This window comes from Nematostella vectensis, chromosome 9, assembly GCF_932526225.1.
Source record: "Nematostella vectensis chromosome 9, jaNemVect1.1, whole genome shotgun sequence".
Classification (NCBI taxonomy): Eukaryota; Metazoa; Cnidaria; class Anthozoa; order Actiniaria; family Edwardsiidae; genus Nematostella; species Nematostella vectensis.
This window is the reverse complement of record NC_064042.1, coordinates 12,099,108-12,119,650: the sequence shown is the minus strand read 5'-3', so window position 1 is coordinate 12,119,650 and position 20,543 is coordinate 12,099,108. Positions and strand designations below refer to the sequence as shown.

At 40.0% G+C, this 20,543-nt stretch overlaps 1 protein-coding gene across 2 annotated transcripts; it reads right to left on the bottom strand.

Annotated features, from left to right (window-relative positions):
- Positions 1-245: 245 nt before the first annotated feature.
- Positions 246-19,413, bottom strand: LOC5512388 (fibroblast growth factor receptor 1-A). 2 transcript variants are annotated; one of them, XR_007313642.1, is made up of 14 exons: positions 19,121-19,412; positions 17,539-17,880; positions 16,468-16,581; positions 15,745-15,760; positions 15,314-15,353; positions 14,982-15,201; positions 14,336-14,446; positions 13,467-13,657; positions 12,985-13,107; positions 12,575-12,645; positions 11,696-11,833; positions 2,299-2,401; positions 958-1,640; positions 246-885 (listed from the first exon to the last, which is right to left on the bottom strand). XR_007313642.1 is itself a non-coding variant. In XM_001632682.3 (13 exons), exons 1-13 carry the CDS (start codon positions 19,182-19,184, stop codon positions 1,575-1,577), a joined length of 1,599 nt encoding a protein of 532 aa, XP_001632732.3. In that variant the 5' UTR covers positions 19,185-19,413; the 3' UTR covers positions 246-1,574. The 2 variants fall into 2 exon arrangements, 1 of the variants encoding a protein (XP_001632732.3); XM_001632682.3 differs by having other exon boundaries at positions 246-1,640; positions 19,121-19,413.
- Positions 19,414-20,543: the final 1,130 nt, after the last annotated feature.

Below are 20,543 nucleotides of genomic sequence, written 5' to 3'. Positions count from 1 at the left end.
TTATCTGATACGACGCGCGCTACCATGGCCACCTTGACAGTTTGTGAACTAAACCAATAAGAAAGCGAGTAATGTGCTATTTGATTGACACAACCTTCACTAGTGAAAGAGGCAAAGAAATTCTTGAGGAGTGCTGATTCTCGTATGCTCATAGGCCAACGTTTTCAAAACATTGTTTTGGTTGCAACGGAAGCGTACGTTGCCCTATAATATCGCTAACACTAACAATAATAAAAAAGGGGAAACACCAATAAATGCATTCTTTAATGTTGTTTTAATAAGATTTATTATTGTAGTTTTATACTTCCACGATCCTTGCACTTGTTATCTATAAAAATATGTTTGATTGTTTATACTCGTCTATTGGAACTATTTTGTAGTTTCTGCTTGGGAAATAATGATTATTATATTTATAATGAATTTCCTTTTATGATTTGTTTTGTCAATTATTTTTGAAATTGAATCCCGAATTCTTTCACGAATTCAGGTTAGAAATAACAACTTGAACACGACTCTACGTATCAGCAGGCAAGAAGATATATGTTTGATACATTTTGATAAAAACTATTTACATCATTTAAAAAAAATTGCGAATGAGTTCTAAATCTATCCATCTTACGAATTGAGAGACATACAGTGGTTTCTCCTGCTACCTGCCCTTTCTTGTAATTGTTTAAATGTTATAAGAAAATCGGGAAAACCTCTGGTACACCTCTGTTATCGAATGGTTTCATCTCATGGACATCACTGAACTCACGGGTCAAAAAGAACCACGAAAAGTCACTCAGTCTGTTCGTGTTGTACTCTACAAACACATAAGATATAGGGCACAAGATCGTCATAGGATACCGGCTAACTGCAAGGTACCGTCCAACTGCAGGATACCTTCCAACTGAAGGATACCCTTCAACAGAAGAATAACATCCATCTGCAGGATACCCTCAAACAGCATAATACCCTCCAACTGCAGGATACCCTCCAACAGCATAATACCCTCCAACTGCAGGATACCCTCCAACTGCAGGATACCCTTCAACTGCAGGATACCCTTCAACTGCAGAATAACCTCCAACTGAAGGATACCCTCAAACAGCATAATACCCTCCAACTGAAGGATACCCTCCAACAGCATAATACCCTCCAACTGTAGGATACCCTCCAACAGCATAATACCCTCCAACTGCAGGATACCCTCCATCAGCATAATACCCTCCAACTGCAGGATACCCTCCAACAGCATAATACCCTCCAACTGCAGGATACCCTCCAACAGCATAATACCCTCCAACTGCAGGATACCCTTCAACTGCAGAATAACCTCCAACTGAAGGATACCCTTCAACTGCAGAATACCCTCCAACTGCAGGATTCGCCACAACTGCAGGATACCATCCAACTGCGGGATGCCAGATTGATACCCTAAAACGGCTAAATGCCAATTAACTGCTGGATACTATTCCACTGCAAATAAGTTTAGTCGATTCTACTCAAATGGCGAGCCATTCAACTGACAGATTGACGGATACCCATCACTGAAGAAGATAATCTTCATCTATTGATTCCTACACATGGTATCAGACGTCCAAGTCATCTAAGTTTTCGTATAATTTAGCATCATACTCCTCCAACCGTATATACTCCTGTGTAAGCAAATAAAGCTCGATTAGATTATCGCTTTATAAAAATCAAATAATTAGATAAAAATACAAAATACTTAATAAAAAGGTGCAGAGAAGCTGTGGTCCACAACTCCTATTCTAAACTCTCTCAAACACATTCAGACATTAATAAAAATTGCAACCAATGTGGTTGTTTAGGGGTTGTATAGGATTTTTGAGGAATTCCTGGTTTTATTATTAGTCCTGTATGTTAGCTACTTTACCGTTCACTAGTGAGGTCAACAAACGTATGCCATTATTCCCAAATGCAAAAACATCCCCCCCTTGACCCCAAAAAACAACTTAAAAAACAACCTAATATATCATAGCCGTAGCAGGCCTCGAATTATTGAGAGGCAGCACGAAAAAAAAAAACATTAAGAAATCATTAGGGGGAGGGGCACGGCCATTTTTGAAAGTATTGGGGGCGCTGCCCTCTGCTATGGCCTTGCGCGTGTGTGGGATATCAGGGCCGTAGCATGCCTCAGGATATTAGAGGGCACAATCCAGAAACATTAAGAAAATATTGGGAGGGGGCACAGCCACGCCCCTTCTGGCCAGTGGGGGAGGGTGTACATGCCCCCAGTGCCCCACCCCCTGCTACGGCCCTGAATATCTGTTCCCTTTCAACCCCACTTACGTCATGGCCGGCGTCCATCATTTCTTTAATTCTCTGTCGTAATTCGGTAAAATTTGGTCTGAGATCAGGCTTCTCTTGCCAGCAGTCTGTCATTACCTCATACCTAGGTACAACAGACAGGGGATGGCATTAACATTGGACAGAGCAAACAAAGCAAGGGTGTGGTAGGGGCGGAGCCCCCAGCGGAACCCATAGTTTAGAAGAAGTAGTAAGCTATACGACAAAGTTCCCGTGGTCACAATGGGATGCCTGTGTTTTTTTCAGTGTTTTCTGATTGGTCGAAAATAGTTGATGGCGCAAAAATGGAACGCGCGTAAATTTACGGGAAAAAATATTTTCCACTTTCCTTCCTCGTATGCTTAAAAGCTACAAAGCTTACTATAAAACAACACTAAAAATACACGAACATGGAAAACGGAGTGAATTGCGAAAATGGAGAAATAAGGTTGGTTAATCTGTCTGCCTTGGGGAAATCAAAAGTAGCCTAAAAACAACAGTCTTTTATCGTGAGTGAAGTATAAGTAAGATACTTAACCTTTAATTTAATCTTCTAAGGTGAGCTTAGTCCTAGGGGAAGTGAACTTCAATGTTCTACAGTTTTAGAAACGTAAAACGCTTTATAAATTTCAAAATAGATTTCGGTTGTGATGTGTTTTTTTTTTTTGCCTCGGTAGGGGTTAGGATTCCAGCTAGGTCACCGGCAGCAACATTTTTTTTCGACGTGTGACGGACTATATACTATATAACAAAGATTTTAGGTAGAAAAATAAATTGGAAAGCAATCTCCGCGAATGGGGGCACCCACCTTAATAATACCTTTTTGAAAAGGAAGTATACCTTACAGAAATAAATTTCAAAGATACTACACTTTCCCAGACTCCCACTTCTCCGCTTGCTTTCAACTTGAGAAAGTCGGTATTTTACCATATTCTCCAAATACAAACAGCCAAGAAAAGAACAGGATCAGTAATGAATCAGTAAAGTTAGCGTTTACGTTTTTATTGCCGTCACAGTAAGACTTGCAAGAGGATGTCACTTCGTTGCGAGAAACACCACGAAAAAGAGAAACGCACACGAATACAACATACAACATACGAATTTATATAATCTTGATAAATTCATAGAAATGAAATATAAGAGTCCAGAGTGCAAGTGATTCAAAATTGATTCTAAGTTATTGGATTCATTTGTCATTTCGAGAGAATGATTTGGCGCCATATATAGTGGGACACTTCGGAATTTTGGTACATATCGTCATAAGTACCCTTACATAATGGACGCGATTAAGGGCACGAATTTACAAAAATCTGCGAGAATTCATAGAAAATGCTGGACAGAAGGAGGAGATTAACAGGTAAATGACAGGGAACTATTGCCAAGCCTATGGAAAACAGTGCCTAAAATGCGGCCAGTATCACCACGTTGCAGTGTGTTGCAAGTCAGAAGGCGGGACAGACAAGCATAGAAGAAGATTTAAACGTATCCATCAGGTCAGCCATGAACCAGAGCGCGACGATTCCAGCAGTGGATCGGATAGTGGGTACCTGGAGTTAACTTCCAAGCACCTATCCCATATGAAGAGTGTGACATCACAAAAGCCCAAAGGCACAGTGTTGGTGAGACTTGGTGACGTAGCTGGCACGTTGAACCAGATAGCGGAGCCAGTGTCAACCTAATGGATTAATAGCGTAGCCAAGCGCGGCCCTAGGCCGCGCGCGTAGCTCCATAGGCATAGAAATATGGTATAGGTATGCGACTTGGTTTTTGTGGTCATCGCGTGGGTACCCTGTGGTGTCACTCGCCAGCCAGCCAGTCAGCCGCGCGACTCCCAGGCCCCACTCGGCCCCGAAATGGCGACTAAATACAAGCACGGAGCAAGGGAAAAACTTCTTGTCGATTATGCGATGATTATTTATTTTGCCTCAAATTTTGTGACTTAAGGATAAAGTCAACTAGAGGAGATCTACTAACATTCATTCACGCCAAGATTTATCTGGTTTTAGCTAGTAAATTTAAGCAAGTAACAGTTCACATTATAAAGCGAACACAACCACAAGAAAGCGACAAAAAAAACAATGCAAGGTGAGTTTCGGACGACGATTTGTATTGTCTATTGAGGATATGACAGTTATTAGGCTTTTTGTTGTCCTTTTGTATGCTTTGAGAATGCGAGTACTTAACTTAGTAATCAAATTTTTTTGAGCATAACAGCTTTTGTTTTGACATTCTTCGTTTTATCTATATTCTTGATTGTGTTGAATAAAATACAATACACCAAAAACTGGAATTCGACTCTGCCAAATTTTCGTCTTTAAAAAGACTTCTTCAGGGCAGATTGATTGTGTTGAGATATTTCATAAAGGCTAACCAATATCGTGCTGCATTTGTCAAATACTGCTAAAGAAGACCGTTCTTGTCTTTATATCCTGTGCTCTTAGTCCTAAGAAGATACATATCCTTAGAAGATACAGCAACTTTTTCAACTTACAAGAGAAATTTTCCTTACCGAGGATAAAAAAAATCAACCCCAATTTTCAATATGTATTGTCTGCATCTTGCATCTCATGTGTTTATTTTTTTTTCAAATAGTTGTGGAAAATTAGTTAGATGATAAATGGCTTGATGAAAATATTGTTTTGAAAGAAATAATAAATAATTGTTTTCACTCTTTTATGAACCAGGAACTACCTGAGGGCCAAGATGAATGCTAAAGACTGGAAGACATGCGAATTAAAAACCATGTCTTGAAGATAACAGTAGGATGTTCTTATTCACTAGTTATTTCATACCCCCACACCCATGGTCCCAGGTAAGGGTGGGGGATTAAACTTTAATAAAAGCCTGTTTCCAAGTTAAGAGTCAAAAACAGTCAATACCACATATTCTGGTTAAAAAGTGGTCTAAAACCCCACATTAACCCCTGACTTCTGCGGGACCATAATGGAGGGGGCGCAAATGACTAGGGCATTACTATGTGATTCAGCAGTACACACTCAATATATTTTTTTAGAACAAGATACTTATATAATATAAAACTAAAAACAAACTTTTGCTTTTTAAATAATAAATCTGTAAAGAAAACAGTTTTCTATCAACCTAAAGATAATGGGAAAGGGGATATTTTAGAAAAGCTCTGAATATAATTATCACATTATTGTTATTATATTTTCTTTTCAAACACTTGAAGAGTCATATTTCTTCTTTTTTCTTCTCCCTGTTGACTATTTTTATGCAATTGATGCTCTTCGCTATTTCCCCTTCACACCAAAAATAAATTAATGAACAGATTTGATTTTTAAATTAGAAATTTTCATTTATTATTTTCACTTATATTTTCTTTTTAGGATTTTCTTTCCAAGTCTCTTGCCCATTACATTTATTTTAGATGTTTAGATTTATTTCATTGGAATAGTTAGATCCAGGGTTTCTCAAAACACCAAAATATAATGCATTAATGGATGTATATTTGTAGATATTAATTCCCATGGGGATGGAAAATCACCACTTAAAATGGTACATTAAATCTTCAGCATTGCATCTTATCTAAAATTGTTTATGACACTATATTCGATCTTTGAAATCCTGTTTCATCCATTGTTCTTCGCAAGGACAAAGCTTGTCAGAATGTAGCTTTACAAATGTACATTAATGGAACTTTTATTAAGTTGAAGGGTTTTTTCAAGATACTCAAACTTTATAACACTAGCAACAACCTTGTTCTTTTTAAATAATAGAATTCTGTTCACATAGCTTGGATAGCATAGACATGGCCTCTTTAGAGGCCTGTGGTGGTGAAAGGGTTAAGATAATGGGAAAGGGGAAAGGTCAAGAAATGCTCAATCAAATTATTTTCATTACTGTTATATTTTTTTCACCAAACCTTACAAGTTGAGTCAATTTACTTTATATCTCCTCTCCCGTCGACTATTTTTTAGTCAATTGATATTCTTTGCTTCCTCTCTACCCGAAACATAGATCAATGAAAGGGTTTGGTTTGAAATTAGAAGTTAGCATTTTAGCACTGTCAGTGATGCCTTGGATGTTTTTTTTATGATTTGCTTCCAAAATCAATCTGTTTTTTCTTCATTGCATTCATTTGGGAGTAGGCCACCAACAACAAGGCCACTATATGGTAAAGGAGGGTGCACCAATATGTAATGCATGAAAGGAGATATATTTTTGGATTTTAATTTTCAGACATTTTTTTGAATATTCGGTCCAATGAAGGAGAGAATCGCCTCTAAATCAATACATAAAAACTACAGTATGGCATCTAAACAGTCTAAATAATTATTTTGAATCTTTGGAATGCTATTACATCCATGACATTTTCTGCACAAGGGCAAAGCTTGTCAGAGTATTGTTTTGATTAAAAAAAATATTCATAATGGGACTTCTATGATGGGACAAGAATCTACCATTAGACTCTTGACAACTTTGACAGCCATATTCACACCAGGAACCATTCAGACCAACCTTCAAATGAAAGGGGAGTTTCAAGCCACAATTCGGAACAAAAACCATGGGGTGAAGACTCGCTTCGTGGTGATAAGAGAAAAAAAATGGATTCGCCACCACTCATAGGAAAAGATATATTGCATGAGCTTGAAATGCTAAAGATCGATCCAGATGGATGCATCAGAGAACCCAGTGATCTAAGGATCAAAACGGTGAAGCAAGCAACGAAGAGTGAGGAAATTGCTAAGCAATTCAAGGTATTGACGGCATTGGCTGCTTCCGGGACAAGACAGGCAAGCCGATAGAGTTCAAGCTGGAGATGGACCCAGAAGCAATTCCAGTGGCACAGCGACCAAGCAATGTTGCCTACTATCTGCAACAAACACTCAAGAAATGGCTCGACCAGAGGGAGACCTTATCACTTGGTGTTCACCGTTAGTCGTTTAGCCCAAGACAAAGTACACAAACCCTAACTGCATCGAGCAGCGATACGATATCCTGATCGGAGGCAGAGATGAAGCAGAACATGCTGAGACGCTGAGAACAGTCTTCCAGAGAGCAAAGGATAACACGCGATAACATTCAACGGGGAGAAGTGCGAATTTGAAAAGCAAGAAATTGCAGCACCGGACAAGGTGAGAGCAGTAAAGGAGAGCGTGAAACCTGAGGACAAGGAGGCGGTGAGAAGCTTTCTCGGAATGGCGATGTACCTTGACAACGTCATCAGCACTTATGCCACCATAGCTGCACCACTATTTGAGATAACGAGAAAAATTCCACTGGGGAGAAGGAGAAGAGAAAGCATTTCGGGAGATAAAGGAGATCATCTCAAGCGAGACAACGATGGCGTACTTTAACCCCAGGCGCCCAATCATACTCCGCAAGGAGGCAGCTGCCACTAAGGACTCTGCGCATCGCTGTATCAACAGACAGACAAAGGAGTGCAACCTGTACACTTTAACAGCCGCACAATGACAGACACTTAGAGGAGATACAGTCAGACAGGGAAGGATGCACTAGCAATCAAGTGGGCTAAAGAGAGGCTGAGGATCTCCCCGCTAGGCGCACCAAGATTCAGAATAGTGACCGCACACAAACCTCTACTGCCAATGTTCAACAAGGCAACTTCGAAGATGCCCCCACAAATAGAGAAATGGGTAATGGAAATGCAAGACGTCGACTTTGAGCTCATGTCCGAACCAGGGAAGGACAAACAAGACCCACTAGATTACTTCTCCAGACACCCCTCCCGGAGACTGGGGACGACAGAACAGAGAAGATCATCAAGTGAACTGTCGATGCGGATCACACAGTTGCGCTAAAGAGAATCAGGGAAGAGACACTGAAAGATAAGACATTACAGAAATTGGCAGAGAGAATATCAAGAAGTGACTGGGAGAAGTTTAGAAGAGATAAGGACATATAGCCATACTACCAAGTGAGGTAAAAACACCCAGTTTCAGAAGGACTGATATTCCGGGTAGAAAGAATCGTGCTTCCGGAAGTACTGCAGAGAAAGATCGTCAAGATCGATAACAGACTGGGACACTTGGCAAGACAAAGACCAAGCAAATGCTCAGACAGAAGTATTGGTTCCCAAAAATGAACAGCATGATAGATACAGCAGTCGATCAGTGCTTTAATTGCCAAGTAGCAACCAAAAGCCACAAGGAAGAACCTATCAAGCCAACCCAAATCCTTAATAAACCTTGCGAGAACGTCTCAACAGATTTCGGTGGACCGTATCCAGACGGAAACTACAGCCTCGTGATTATCGATAAGAGGAGCAGATATCCAGTTGTGGAAAGAGTGCCGAGCACAAGCCTGGGACCAGTCAGGAAAAGGATGAAGAACATCTTCGCGCGACACCAGATTGAGGCTCTGATTAAATTTAAAACTTATGAGCGCCTGTTTCGTAGACTGAACAGACTTTGTTTAACTAAATTCTAAACAACAAAATCCCCTTAATTTTTAATAAGATGCGCCTTGTTTTGCGACGCGCTCTCGGTGTTCACCAGACCTACAGATCGCAAAAGTCGACAGTCCGCATGTACTCCTCTTAGCTCTACAAGCTACGTTCCACACAACAGCTCTCAAATTAGATGTAAGTGCGAAAAATGGAGAAAGATTGTGAAGGTCTGAGTTTTTCTTTCATTGAATAGAGTCCCTGTTATGATGGACCGTGCTTGCATGGGGGCAGCTGCCAAGCTTCGTACCATGATGACAACTACACTTGTTCTTGCCAACGAGGGTACAACGGAAGGAATTGCGAAAATGGTATGTAACAGAAAGTAAGTCATCCCGTCAAACTATTATACATTTATAACATTCTTTTTTACAATCTATCAATCGAACAGGACTTGGCTCTTCTCCAGAACTACCTGGACTCTCGTGCAAGCAAATTAAGGCCCAACTTTTCCACCGTCGCAGGAAAAGCGGAGAATATTGGCTCGACCCTTCTGGTACCCATCAGCCATTGCGAGCTTTCTGTGACATGCAGACTGACAAAGGTGTGTAATTGGAGTTTTTTTCATTTTTCTTTCATAGAAAATATTCTCAAAATGTTTTCTTTTTAGGAGGCTGAACATTGATCTCACAAATTCAAATCAAAGAGTTACCGATCATAGATTCCAAACGGGTATTCTCAAGTAATTACAGTGATATTGCACAATACGACCATGGAATGCTACTGATAGAAGAACCGGGGATACAACAGCTCAGGGATTTGATCGGTTTTACGCAGCTAAGGTTGAGATGCCATAAGCTTAGAGTCGGTCGCACTATCGACATCATGGCAACTAATGATAGCGTGGGAGCGGCTGTAGTAGATCACTTCTCGGTCCAGTATGCTCCTCCCCCAGCTTGTGGATCTTTCGTTCGTTTGCCAGGCGACAACTCTACTTTGACTCAAAACTGCAAATCAAGCTCTTCTGTAGAGATCAACCGTTGGGGGCTTAACCCACACACTGGTCAACTGAGGATGTATTCAAGACCAATTTCGTGGGTTTATCACCTTGGGTTTAATATGTAGCCTAGTAGTGGCGGCTACCCATCGGAGTGTGACGATAAAGAAAATCAATTGTCAATTGGCGACAAGTGGCAGCTATTTGTGCGATGATATCGAAGACAAAACAGGGGTTTTAGGGACGTCGAAGCTAACCTTCGTAAAAGTACGCTAACATGTAGCAAATCAACAAACATTAGTAAAAAATAGCTCTTGTAAGCTACACAGCTAACTATAAAATAACATTATAAGCTTAACCTATAATAATAATAACAATAACAACAACAACAACAACAACAACAACAACAACAACAACAACAACAACAACAACAATAATAGTCTTTATTATCAAAGGATAAAAATGCATCTCCTATGTTACAATTAGTGCTGAAAGATAGGACTAGCTACTAGATTAGATATTTGAATGCAATTCTGTTGGTTAAATTTTTTTTTAAAGCGTTCAGTTTTAACATTTGGTGTTATATAGCGCGTGCCACGAAGATTGTATTTGTTTCTTTTATAGCGGGTAAGTAAGAACGTAAAGGGTGGTTTGAAATGACAGGCATATTGCTTGGCGAGTATATCTTATACAAACAGGTGTTTATACGAACCGGCGTTTATGACACCTATCTAAGAAAACGGATAAGCCGTAAGTGATACATGGCAACACCAGGGAGAAGAATAAAAGGTCTATTTCTAGTTGACTATATTGTTCTTTCCTAAGGGTCCTAAGAATATGGAGACATTTGTTGGCTTTAAGTAGATCGCTTTGAATGGTAAGGCCTAATAAATGCACGTCACTGCACTGAGGAATGTTGCAAACTGCATTGATAATCAGAATTATTGTTTTCTTCCGGACTATCAGCTCCTTACATTGCAAAGCATTTCATTAATATTGGACCATTTAAAAAATTCTTGGACTAGATTGAGAGAAGGGTCTTCCTTAGAAAACACAGAAGACGCAATTGTGCTATCATCCGCATATTTAAAAAGTATAAGCCTATTAGTTATAGTTAAATAAGTACTAAAAGGATTTCATGTGATTTCATTTCAAGGTAAACTCAGAATCCTAAGGGAAGTGAATGTGAAAGAATTCAATGCACCCTGGTATTTGGAACAGAACTACGAATTGGAAGTTTTGTTTCAACGCTGATTGGGAACCCGAAAGACAATGACTTTGTTTTTTTTTATTAATTTATATGTAACTCCAACTTAAGAGGGACTTGTCGAAGAAGTAGAATATGTTAATAACATGAACTTGCTTGAATCTGGGATGGGGAATTGTGATTGAGGCAAATACAAATGGTTTTTATCGACAGAAAGCGTTTTTACTGTTCGCCGTAGAGATTGTCAAAACAATTCGTCAACAGAATCAGAAATTCAATAGTTTTGATAATCACGCGGATTGCTTAAACTTAACTTCATAGTATTTTGTAAATCCAAGCGATTTCGTAAATCTTAGTTAGGGTTAGGTTTGGATAAACGTAAGAAGAAATGTATCTTCTTATACTACTGTATCTACTCTATCTTCTATGGAAACTACAAAATATATTAAATGGCCTAAATAGTGTTTCGAATTTAGAAAATCTATGTATAGCACAATTATATTTGTAAAGCACATTATTTTAAATTTTTAACCGACCATTGTTTGTACTTTGCAGATACGAAAAAGTTAATAAGTTTTGGGCTTCGCTTAAGGCAATGCCTAAATATATCTAGTAGTTATAAAAACTTTAGTCTGCTTTCCCTGCTAGCAAAGGCTTTTTATCTGTTCAGCGAAATACTCACAATGATAAGTTAAGTAGGAATCTAAGTAGATACTTTGTGTTTCTAACGTATGTTTTTCAAATCAAAGTGATTTGTTGGGAAAAAGGACTCGTCATAGTTAGTGATCGCTAGGATAAAGGGCATGTGATATTATTGGTTAACACTTACAAAGATTCGTTGAGATGATCTGGTTTAGGCATCCTGTAGCCATCTTGTAGGAGCTCAACCACAGCCTTCCCGTCCTTCCCGGGATACGGCGACCCACCAATGGTGAATATCTCATAAAGAACCACGCCATAACTCCACCTAAATCAGTACACATGTTTTTAAAAAGTGAAAGTATACGGCAGGGTTTATCCGTAAAAAAATCTTTATTGCAAAGTTTAATTACCCAGGGGGCAACAGAGATGATATAAAAGTCGGTGGCTATTAGGACGTACGCTTCCTTAAAGCCTAGTTTTTTTTCCTTTTTCTTGCCCTTGCGATTACGTTTAGCTTTGCAAAGTGATAACGAAACACAACGAAGATAAAACAACAGTTAATTGGTTATGTCTTGTGAGAATAACTGGCAAATCAACCTTCTTCTCGTTTCAAGATGGCGATGGCGATCGTGTTTCGTGGAGGTAGTTTACTAATTTATTTTTTTTTTCACTAGAAACAAACCCTTGTGTCATTTGTGAAAGCTAGACTTAATTCTTGATTCTTTTGCTTGCACATCGAAGCGATTTGTCAGGAAAAAGGGCTCGTCAAAGTTTGCTTTTTTTAACGCCGATAGTGATTTGTTAGAAAAAGGGCTCGTCATAGTTTGCATTTCTAACGCTGATAGTGATTTGTTAGAAAAAGGGCTCGTCATAGTTTGCATATCTAACGCTGATAGTGATTTGTTAGAAAAAGGGCTCGTCATAGTTTGCATTTCTAACGCTGATAGTGATTAGTTGGGAAAAGGGCTTGTCATTGTTCGCGTTTCTAACGCTTATGGTGATTTGTTAAAACAAAATCTGGTGTCACTAATGCAAACTAGGCTTAATTCTTGATTCTTTGGCTTACACATCGCTCATGGTGGTGCAGGTTCCGTACAGAAGCGACTCGTAAGCTGTCCACTTAACGGGAAGACGACCCTGCATAGTAAACACAATACAAATGCTTAGCAATTATATAGAGCAAATAACATCGAGGGACATGATCAAATACGCTTGACATTCGACTGATTTACTCGTTAGTGTAGATACAAACATCTCTAGAGTTTTCATTGTATAGAGAGCCAGGTTTGTGCTCTAGAAAAAGGTAACTAACTTTGCACCAAACCCGGGATCGCTAGCTTGAAAAATGAATTCTTTGCTAGTGGACTATCGCCGAAATCTGAAAATAAAGCCGGCATTTAACAATTGGGATATAATGTAATGTATGTTTTTGTCAATTTTCATGTCGTTCAATCGGGGTTCACGGCGAATGCTCACCCGAGATGTACGTGTGTAGATGTTGTCATTGTGCACGTTACGTGCGAGTCCAAAGTCCGTAATCTTGCACATTTGACCTTCCCCAACCAGCACATTCCTTGCGGCGAGATCCCTGTGGATGACCTAATGCGAGAGAAATAGAACCGAATTAGGCAACTTCTAAGAATATTTAGACTCCAAGTTAACGCAACTGAGATATTCAAGACTGCTCTAAACGTGTAGTATGAAAAAAAAAACGAAATTAGCTACACTAGTGTTCATGTAATGCGCATTTCCAAGAAAAAATTCCTTCTCTTCCTGGAAATTCTCAGGATGCACAATATATGGCGAGGTTGACAGTACTAAGATACGATTTATTTAAACTCTATGTATATGGGGAGAGTTTACCCGCAGTCTCCCGTCATAAAGATAACGACTTTTAAATCGGAAAAGACTTCAACATCAGACATCAGCCTGTGTAACAAATCCAGCATTTCAATGACCTTTTTCGAAGCGAGGAATTCCATGCCATTAGCTACGTGCCATGCGTAAGTGAAAAGCTGTTGGGTGGTTAACGAGCTGACGGGTGCGAGGTCCGGATCGTCAAAATAAGTGTCTTGAAGGCCTCGGCTTTTCCGAAGATACCCGAGTAGATCTCCGTGTGCCACGAACTCGATAATCATCATTTCAGGCTCTGCAAGGAGTAATTTGGTATTGATGAGGAAAAATGTATATCTAGTGGCGTACTATACTAATGGTGCTAATAATGACTGTTATTGCTGATGATGATAGATAAGAATAATGATGATGACAATGAAGATGATAATGATATCTTAATAATGATGATAACTGCGAAGACAAAACCCAGAATCACAGGATTGACGCAACAAATTGCAAATATGAAATGGTGATGATGATGACGCATGACGTCAGTAATCATGATGAGAATAATCCTTATGAAATACGATTATGACTGTAGTGGGCTGATCATGGGTCAAGATGGGGAGAAGGTCATGATGATGACGACTACGACGACGACGATGATGATGATGGTGATGATGATGATGATGATGATGATGATGATGATGATGATGATGATGATGATGATGGTGATGATGATGATGATGATGATTATGATGACGATGACGACGATGATGATGATGACAGGGCCGTAGCAGAGGGTGGGGCACTGGGGGATCCAGCCCTCCAATATTTAAAAAAATTATAAGGAAATGACCATTAGGGGCGTGGTCGTGCCCCCCCCCCATTCTTTTCTTTATGTTTCTTTCCCGTGACCCCCAATAATTCGAGGCCTGCTACGGCTATGGATGATGATAACAATATTGATAAAATTTGCCATGGTGACTCGCACCTGACTCCGTGACGTAGCCGTACAGTGCAATGACATTCGCATGATGCTCCAAGCTTTTCATCAACTCAAGCTCCGCCATGAAGTCCTTGTGATCGTCTTCAGTTGCGTTCTCTGTAAATGCCAATGGCAGAAACACTCGATATTATAATTAGACACCCGACACTATTTTTCTAAAGCGTATCGCGGATTGTGTAGCAGTTCCTTATTTCACCTTATTAGATTGTCGCACCACAGACAAAACGATGGGAAACAAATAGACCGGGAATAAAATAGAACAATGAGGTAGCCAGTTACGTTAGGCCTTACGAGCGGGCAACATTTTGTGCATCTGGAATGTTTTATATGATATTTCGAAGGTTAAATCAATTCGTACTAACCGTCCTCTGGAACCCAGGGCGTCGAGGTCACAGGCGCGAGAAGGAAATGCCCACCGGAGGGGGAGGGGGGAGGGGGGGAGAGAAGAGAAAGAATCGAGAAGATCTCTTCTCCCTCATTTCTCCTCTACCGCCCCCTCACCCCTCCGCCGATTCGTTATCTCGCCTTGTTACCCTGACCGAGACGCCCTGGGTACCCAAGAATGCATTTTAACGAATACAGGCCTACGACAAACACACCGCTCGCTCAGACGTAACGTAAACAAACTTACTTCTGAGCATTTTTAGTGCGACCACAGAGCCTTCATTCTTCCCGCTCAGTTGGACTATGCCCTTAGCAACCAGGCCAAAAGCGCCTTTTCCTATCACCTTGACAACCACCACACTATCCCGCGGGTATTCCCGTATCTTGAGCGAGTTTGCGGGTGCAATGGGTGGCACCTGATACTCGGCGCCGCTTCCGGGGCCATGGTAATCTTCTTCTATCGCGTCCTATTGTTGGAGGAGCACCATGTGTTATGTGTTTCATATTGAAAACGGCGAATTGTATACGAGAGCGCATTTAGTAAAAAATATACACAAACACGAAGTGTTTAGTACGTACCAAGTTTAAAGACCTTGGTGGGTATGACTGTTGCTTCATCCTTCAAATAAAAGGCATTTAAAAAGGGTCAATCATACGGCCATTCTACGCTAGGATTCATGACCAAGGTAAGTCCATTAAAACATTGTTAATAAAATATTAGACTTTATCGTGGATGATTTCTATGAAGCCCCCTTACAAGTGAATCGTGCATTTTCAACGAGGAATAATCAGCATTCTTTAAATTAAATGGAAGTGTCTCTTATGTAAAAGGGCTTGCTGTTCAAATAGAGAACCCAAAGTTGAATCAAATTATCGCTTGGAGAAATACCCGAGATATTTGCTCCTGGTTCCATACTACACCTCAAGAACGAGCACACAAGTAGTTAAGTTTTTGCACTCGGTTAAAATGACATCTTGTACACATAGCTCACGATTGACTTTAGGCTTACCTTGAGGCGATCATTTCTGAAATAGAAAGAAAAAGAGATACGATATAATGCGTCAAGATGATGCTAAAATGATGCTACCTCTTCTGATGATTTGGTAATCATGACGATGAAGACAGGATGATGGTGATGGTCAGGCGCGTTAAGAGGGGTAAGGCACACACCCCGCTTGGTCGCCAAAAAGCTGGTCATTTCTTATTGAAGAATCGTAAAATACTATCCTTTTCCCATTTTATACCAATTACTGCGCACTCCCCACCTCCCCTCCCCCTCCACTCAACCACTCCTGGGAACGCGCCTACATGATGGCGATGATGATAATGACGGTGATGATGATGATGATGATGATGATGGTGATGATGATGATGGTGATGATGATGATGATGATGATGATGATGATGATGATGGTGATGATGATGATGATGATGATGATGATGATGATGATGATGATGATGATGATGATGATGATGATGATGATGATGATGATGATGGTGGTGATGATGATGATGATGATGATGATGATGATGATGATGGTGATGATGATGATGATGATGATGATGATTTTGAGTTATTCATGATGGTGTAGGGTGAAATCACTTTCGTGTTATGGATGATGGTGTAGGTGAAATCCTTTTTAGGGTTATGGATGATGACGAAGGGTGATATGCTTTTTAGGTTATGGGTGATGGTGTAGGGTGCCAACCTTTTTGTGTTCTGTGAACTTACTTCGCCTTCGTCGTTGTAGATAGAGGTAAATGATTACAAGTAACACGAGTAGAAAAAGCAGTCCGACGAATAGCCAGTAAAGATGACGCTCGTGACGACCGCTATCGGCTTCCGCTGAGAAAAGAACAGTGCATCATTTATATACAATTAGACAGTTTTTTAAAAGAAGTTTCCCTACCAAGAGGGCGCGCTTGTTACAAATATAACAAACCATATTTACGGGAGAATCAGTAAGAAAGCGTGAATCACAAGCTTTGGGAATATATGTAAAGACTAATTTTGCGCTATTAAAATATTATAGCTTATGGACAGGAGCAAAAAATGGCAAACTTCAAATTGTAAGGTCGTGTTAGCTTACATTCGCTTGATTATTTGCATAGATGTTCCTTGTGTAATATAAAACAAAATAAGCTTTAGTATTTTTTGGTAGATAATCCGTTCTTGAGACTCTTGATTTGTCTGAAATTGCCCAATTTGGGCGAAATTGCTACTTTTTTCATGATTTATGGCAACTTTGCTCAATCATATCTCAAGAACGGATCATCTACCAAAAATACTAAAGCTTATTTTGTTATATATTATGCAAGGAACCTCTAGGCAAAATATAAGCAAAATGTAACCTAACACAACCTTACAATTTTAATTTTGCCATTTTTTGCTCATGTCTAGCTCATGGGGTTATCGTTGTTCAGACCCGTAGGCTTGACAAAAGGGGGCATGGCTCTTTATTGTTTTTATCACGGTCTTGTGTGATGAACTGTTATTGCCCTCGGGGAAGGAAGGGATATAAGCATGTGTTTTCCTTTCGCCCTGGGGGATGACGAGCATATAGCCCAGGCGCGCGCGGCCAAAAAGTGGGTCATTTCTTATTAAGGGATCTTCAAATACTATGCTTTTTCATATGATACCTATGACTGCGCATCCCCTCTGAGCCAATCTTGGTACGCGCCTGAAGCCTTTTCTTTCCGTCACCTTTTGAGGAATAAGGGGGATACTTGTCCTAAATTCCATGTAGTGCCTAGCCTTTTGGAGAGAGGTACCTGATCTATAGTAACGCTTACTAATACACACCTGAATGTACGATCAACCTGGTGATATTCGACAACTTCTCGCCCCCCTCAAAAGTAATATTACACCCATATCTTGCCGCGTCACTCATCTTGATATCATCCACGCGCAAGGAAGCTGTCTCCTCGACCTTGACCCTGCCCTGAAGCCTGTTGGTGTACTGGACGGGGGCGGAGAGTCCCCCGCTGCGTTGCGCGATAAGGACGAAACCCCCATCATCCTCGTAGACCGTCCACTGGGACAGCACAGGTTGTAGAGGGCTGGAGAATTCCCATTTGAAAGTGACCGATGAGCCCTCTGAGACGTCCAACGGGTTACGCGGCTTGTATACGAACCACGTATTAGCTGTCGGAAAGGGATAGCTAAAATCCGTAGCGTGATAGATATTCTTCACTAGCAGTACAGACAATTAAGGATCACTGTAACATATAAGCCGTCGTATTAGCTCTCTCTCTCTCTCTCTCTCTCTCTCTCTCTCTCTCTCTCTCTCTCTCTCTCTCTCTCTCTCTCTCTCTCTCTCTCTCTCTCTCTCTCTCTCTCTCTCTCTCTCTCTCTCTCTCTCTCTCTCTCTCTCTCTCTCTCTCTCTCTCTCTCTCTCTCTCTCTCTCTCTCTCTCTCTCTCTCTCTCTCTCTCTCTCTCTTTGTCTTTGCAAATCCCTAACAAACGTCTAAATAACCTAGAGGGCCCCAAGGCGTTTAGTGAGGGTTACCCCCACCCCTTACTCCCCTCTTGGCCACCGAAGATACATTATTCTTGCTGATCTATTTGTTTGTTATTATGTTCTACCATTTAAAGCCACATGACGCAGTATATTAAACGAAAAAGCGGATTTATAGTAAACGATATACGCGTTAAACTGTGAAGCGATTATGACACAGTCAACACCAATCAACGGACATGATGATGGTAAACTAAATAGCCATCTCGAAAAAGAAACACTTACATTACTGTATAAGGTTTCACAATACCCGCAAATGATAAAGGCCAGAATTGAGGTTGAGCTTTCATTAAGAATAAATCAGAAAAGAAAGGTTTAATAATTGACGCCTACGTTAAATATTTGTCGAGCCTGACACGTTGTTTTTACAATTGAGTGATTCTCGTACAATGTCGCGTGACCTTTTATAGAATGATCTAGAACATAAAAATTCGTGAAAAACATGCAAACATTCTCGCTTAGAAAACAACATAAACAACAGCGAAACAAAATAACAAGAAATCTTATCCATTCTAAGGATTTCGGCGTAACGAAACTATCCCTATTCTGCAGTTAGTGAACATAGAACACTCTGTAAATTAATAAGTGATAAATTAACAGATTTTTCAGATAAGGAAGTTGCCAGCCATAATGGTTACACGTTTGATACTAATATATTTCCAACTTGTAGTCAATATTATCTTGAATATCTTGGACTCTATTACAGAGTTCCGCAAAGTCAAACAGACATTCCAAAAACCATTCGACTGTAAACATAAAATCAGTACAATGTTCCTAACCAGTTTAGATATATTAACCAAAATAAGACCACCCACAACATTTGAGAGCTCGTTTTAAAATACAACATACTTTAAGACTATACTAACCTCCACATGAAACTAACTTCAGCCAAAGAACCAGGGTAAAAACGAAGAATCGTAATATAAACATCCTACTCAGATTTTGTCGAATATTCCATCGCAACTCAACGCGTGTTGAGCTCTTGATAATTCTTGCATTTTAGGCTTTACATTCGACCTTCCTGGTGGTAAACATCGGCTTGCTGCGACTCTTAAGAGCCGGATAAGTCTAATAGCGCACTGTCGTCGCAACCAGTAGAAGCAGTTTTCCATTCATTGACTTCTGAACTCCGCTATTCGTGTCATGACAAGCTAGAGCCAGGCTCCTGAAACGGCTCGAACAATAAAGTCTATTATAGGGGAGGGGGGAGACAAAAAACGTAAAACCGATTTTTCACCGAGCCGCAAAAGGCCAAAATATTAGAGTTACAATTTTAGCATTTAAAACTAACAAATAGAAACCAACTGATTGCTGCAATGATTTCTTTGTGTGTTGTGACCAAACGACAAAATCTTTGCTTCACTTTCGCTTAACAGTCTAGAAATTTTGAATATTATTATTATATTTTTGTTTTTGACGATTTCAACGATTTCACAAATCTCCCACCCAATTTGTTAAACCCCCTTCCCCCCACATAAAACACACATAACAAGTTTAGCTGTCATACGATGTTTCGGCGTCAGGGTAGTTTTTACTTTTAGTGACGTCATCGATGATGTCACGTATCACGTGACCATATCTTGGCACCGCCCTTGACACATACATGACAGCTTCCAAGTGTGGTTGTTATACAATGTTTCTTTCACGAGATATGAATGTTTTCTACATTGATGACGTCACAATCACGTGACCATATTGGATCACCCCTCCCCTTGACACCAACATGACACCTACCGAGTTTGGTTGTCATACAATGTTTTTTTAATGAAATATATATTTTTTTATTTTGATGACGTCAGCATATTTGTGCTTCTAGTGACGTCATTGATGACGTCACAAATCACGTGACCATATCTGTGCACCCCCCTTGACACCAACATGTCACCTGCCAAGTTTGGTTGTGAAACAATGTTTCATTCAAGAGATTTTAATGTTTTTGCTTTTCATCACGTTTTTTGCTTTTAGTGACGTCATTCAACACGTGACCATATTGTTGCACCCCCTTTGACACCTACATGGCACCTACCGAGATGGGTTGCCATACGGTGTTGTGAAATATGATTTTTTATTTTATTTTGATGACGTCAGCATATTTTTACTTCTATTGACGTCATCGATGACGTCACAATCACGTGACTGTATTGGTGCACCCCTTGACACACACATGACATACCAAGTTTAGTTGTCATATGATGTTTCGTTTAGGAGATATGAATATAGATATGCATCGGGATAGTTTTGCTTAAAGTGACGTCATCGATGATGTCACAAACCACCTGACCACAGTTT

Excerpts from the sequence above, each read along its gene's own strand:
- LOC5512388 (XM_001632682.3), bottom strand. The coding sequence starts at position 19,184 with ATGTTTATATTACGATTCTTCGTTTTTACCCTGGTTCTTTGGCTGAAG. Across the intron at positions 17,881-19,120 it reads GAAGTTAGTTTCATGTGGAG|CTAATACGTGGTTCGTATAC; the intron begins GTTAGTATAGTC and ends CCTTTCCGACAG. Across the intron at positions 12,646-12,984 it reads TCTACACACGTACATCTCGG|GGTCGTCTTCCCGTTAAGTG; the intron begins GTGAGCATTCGC and ends TTTACTATGCAG.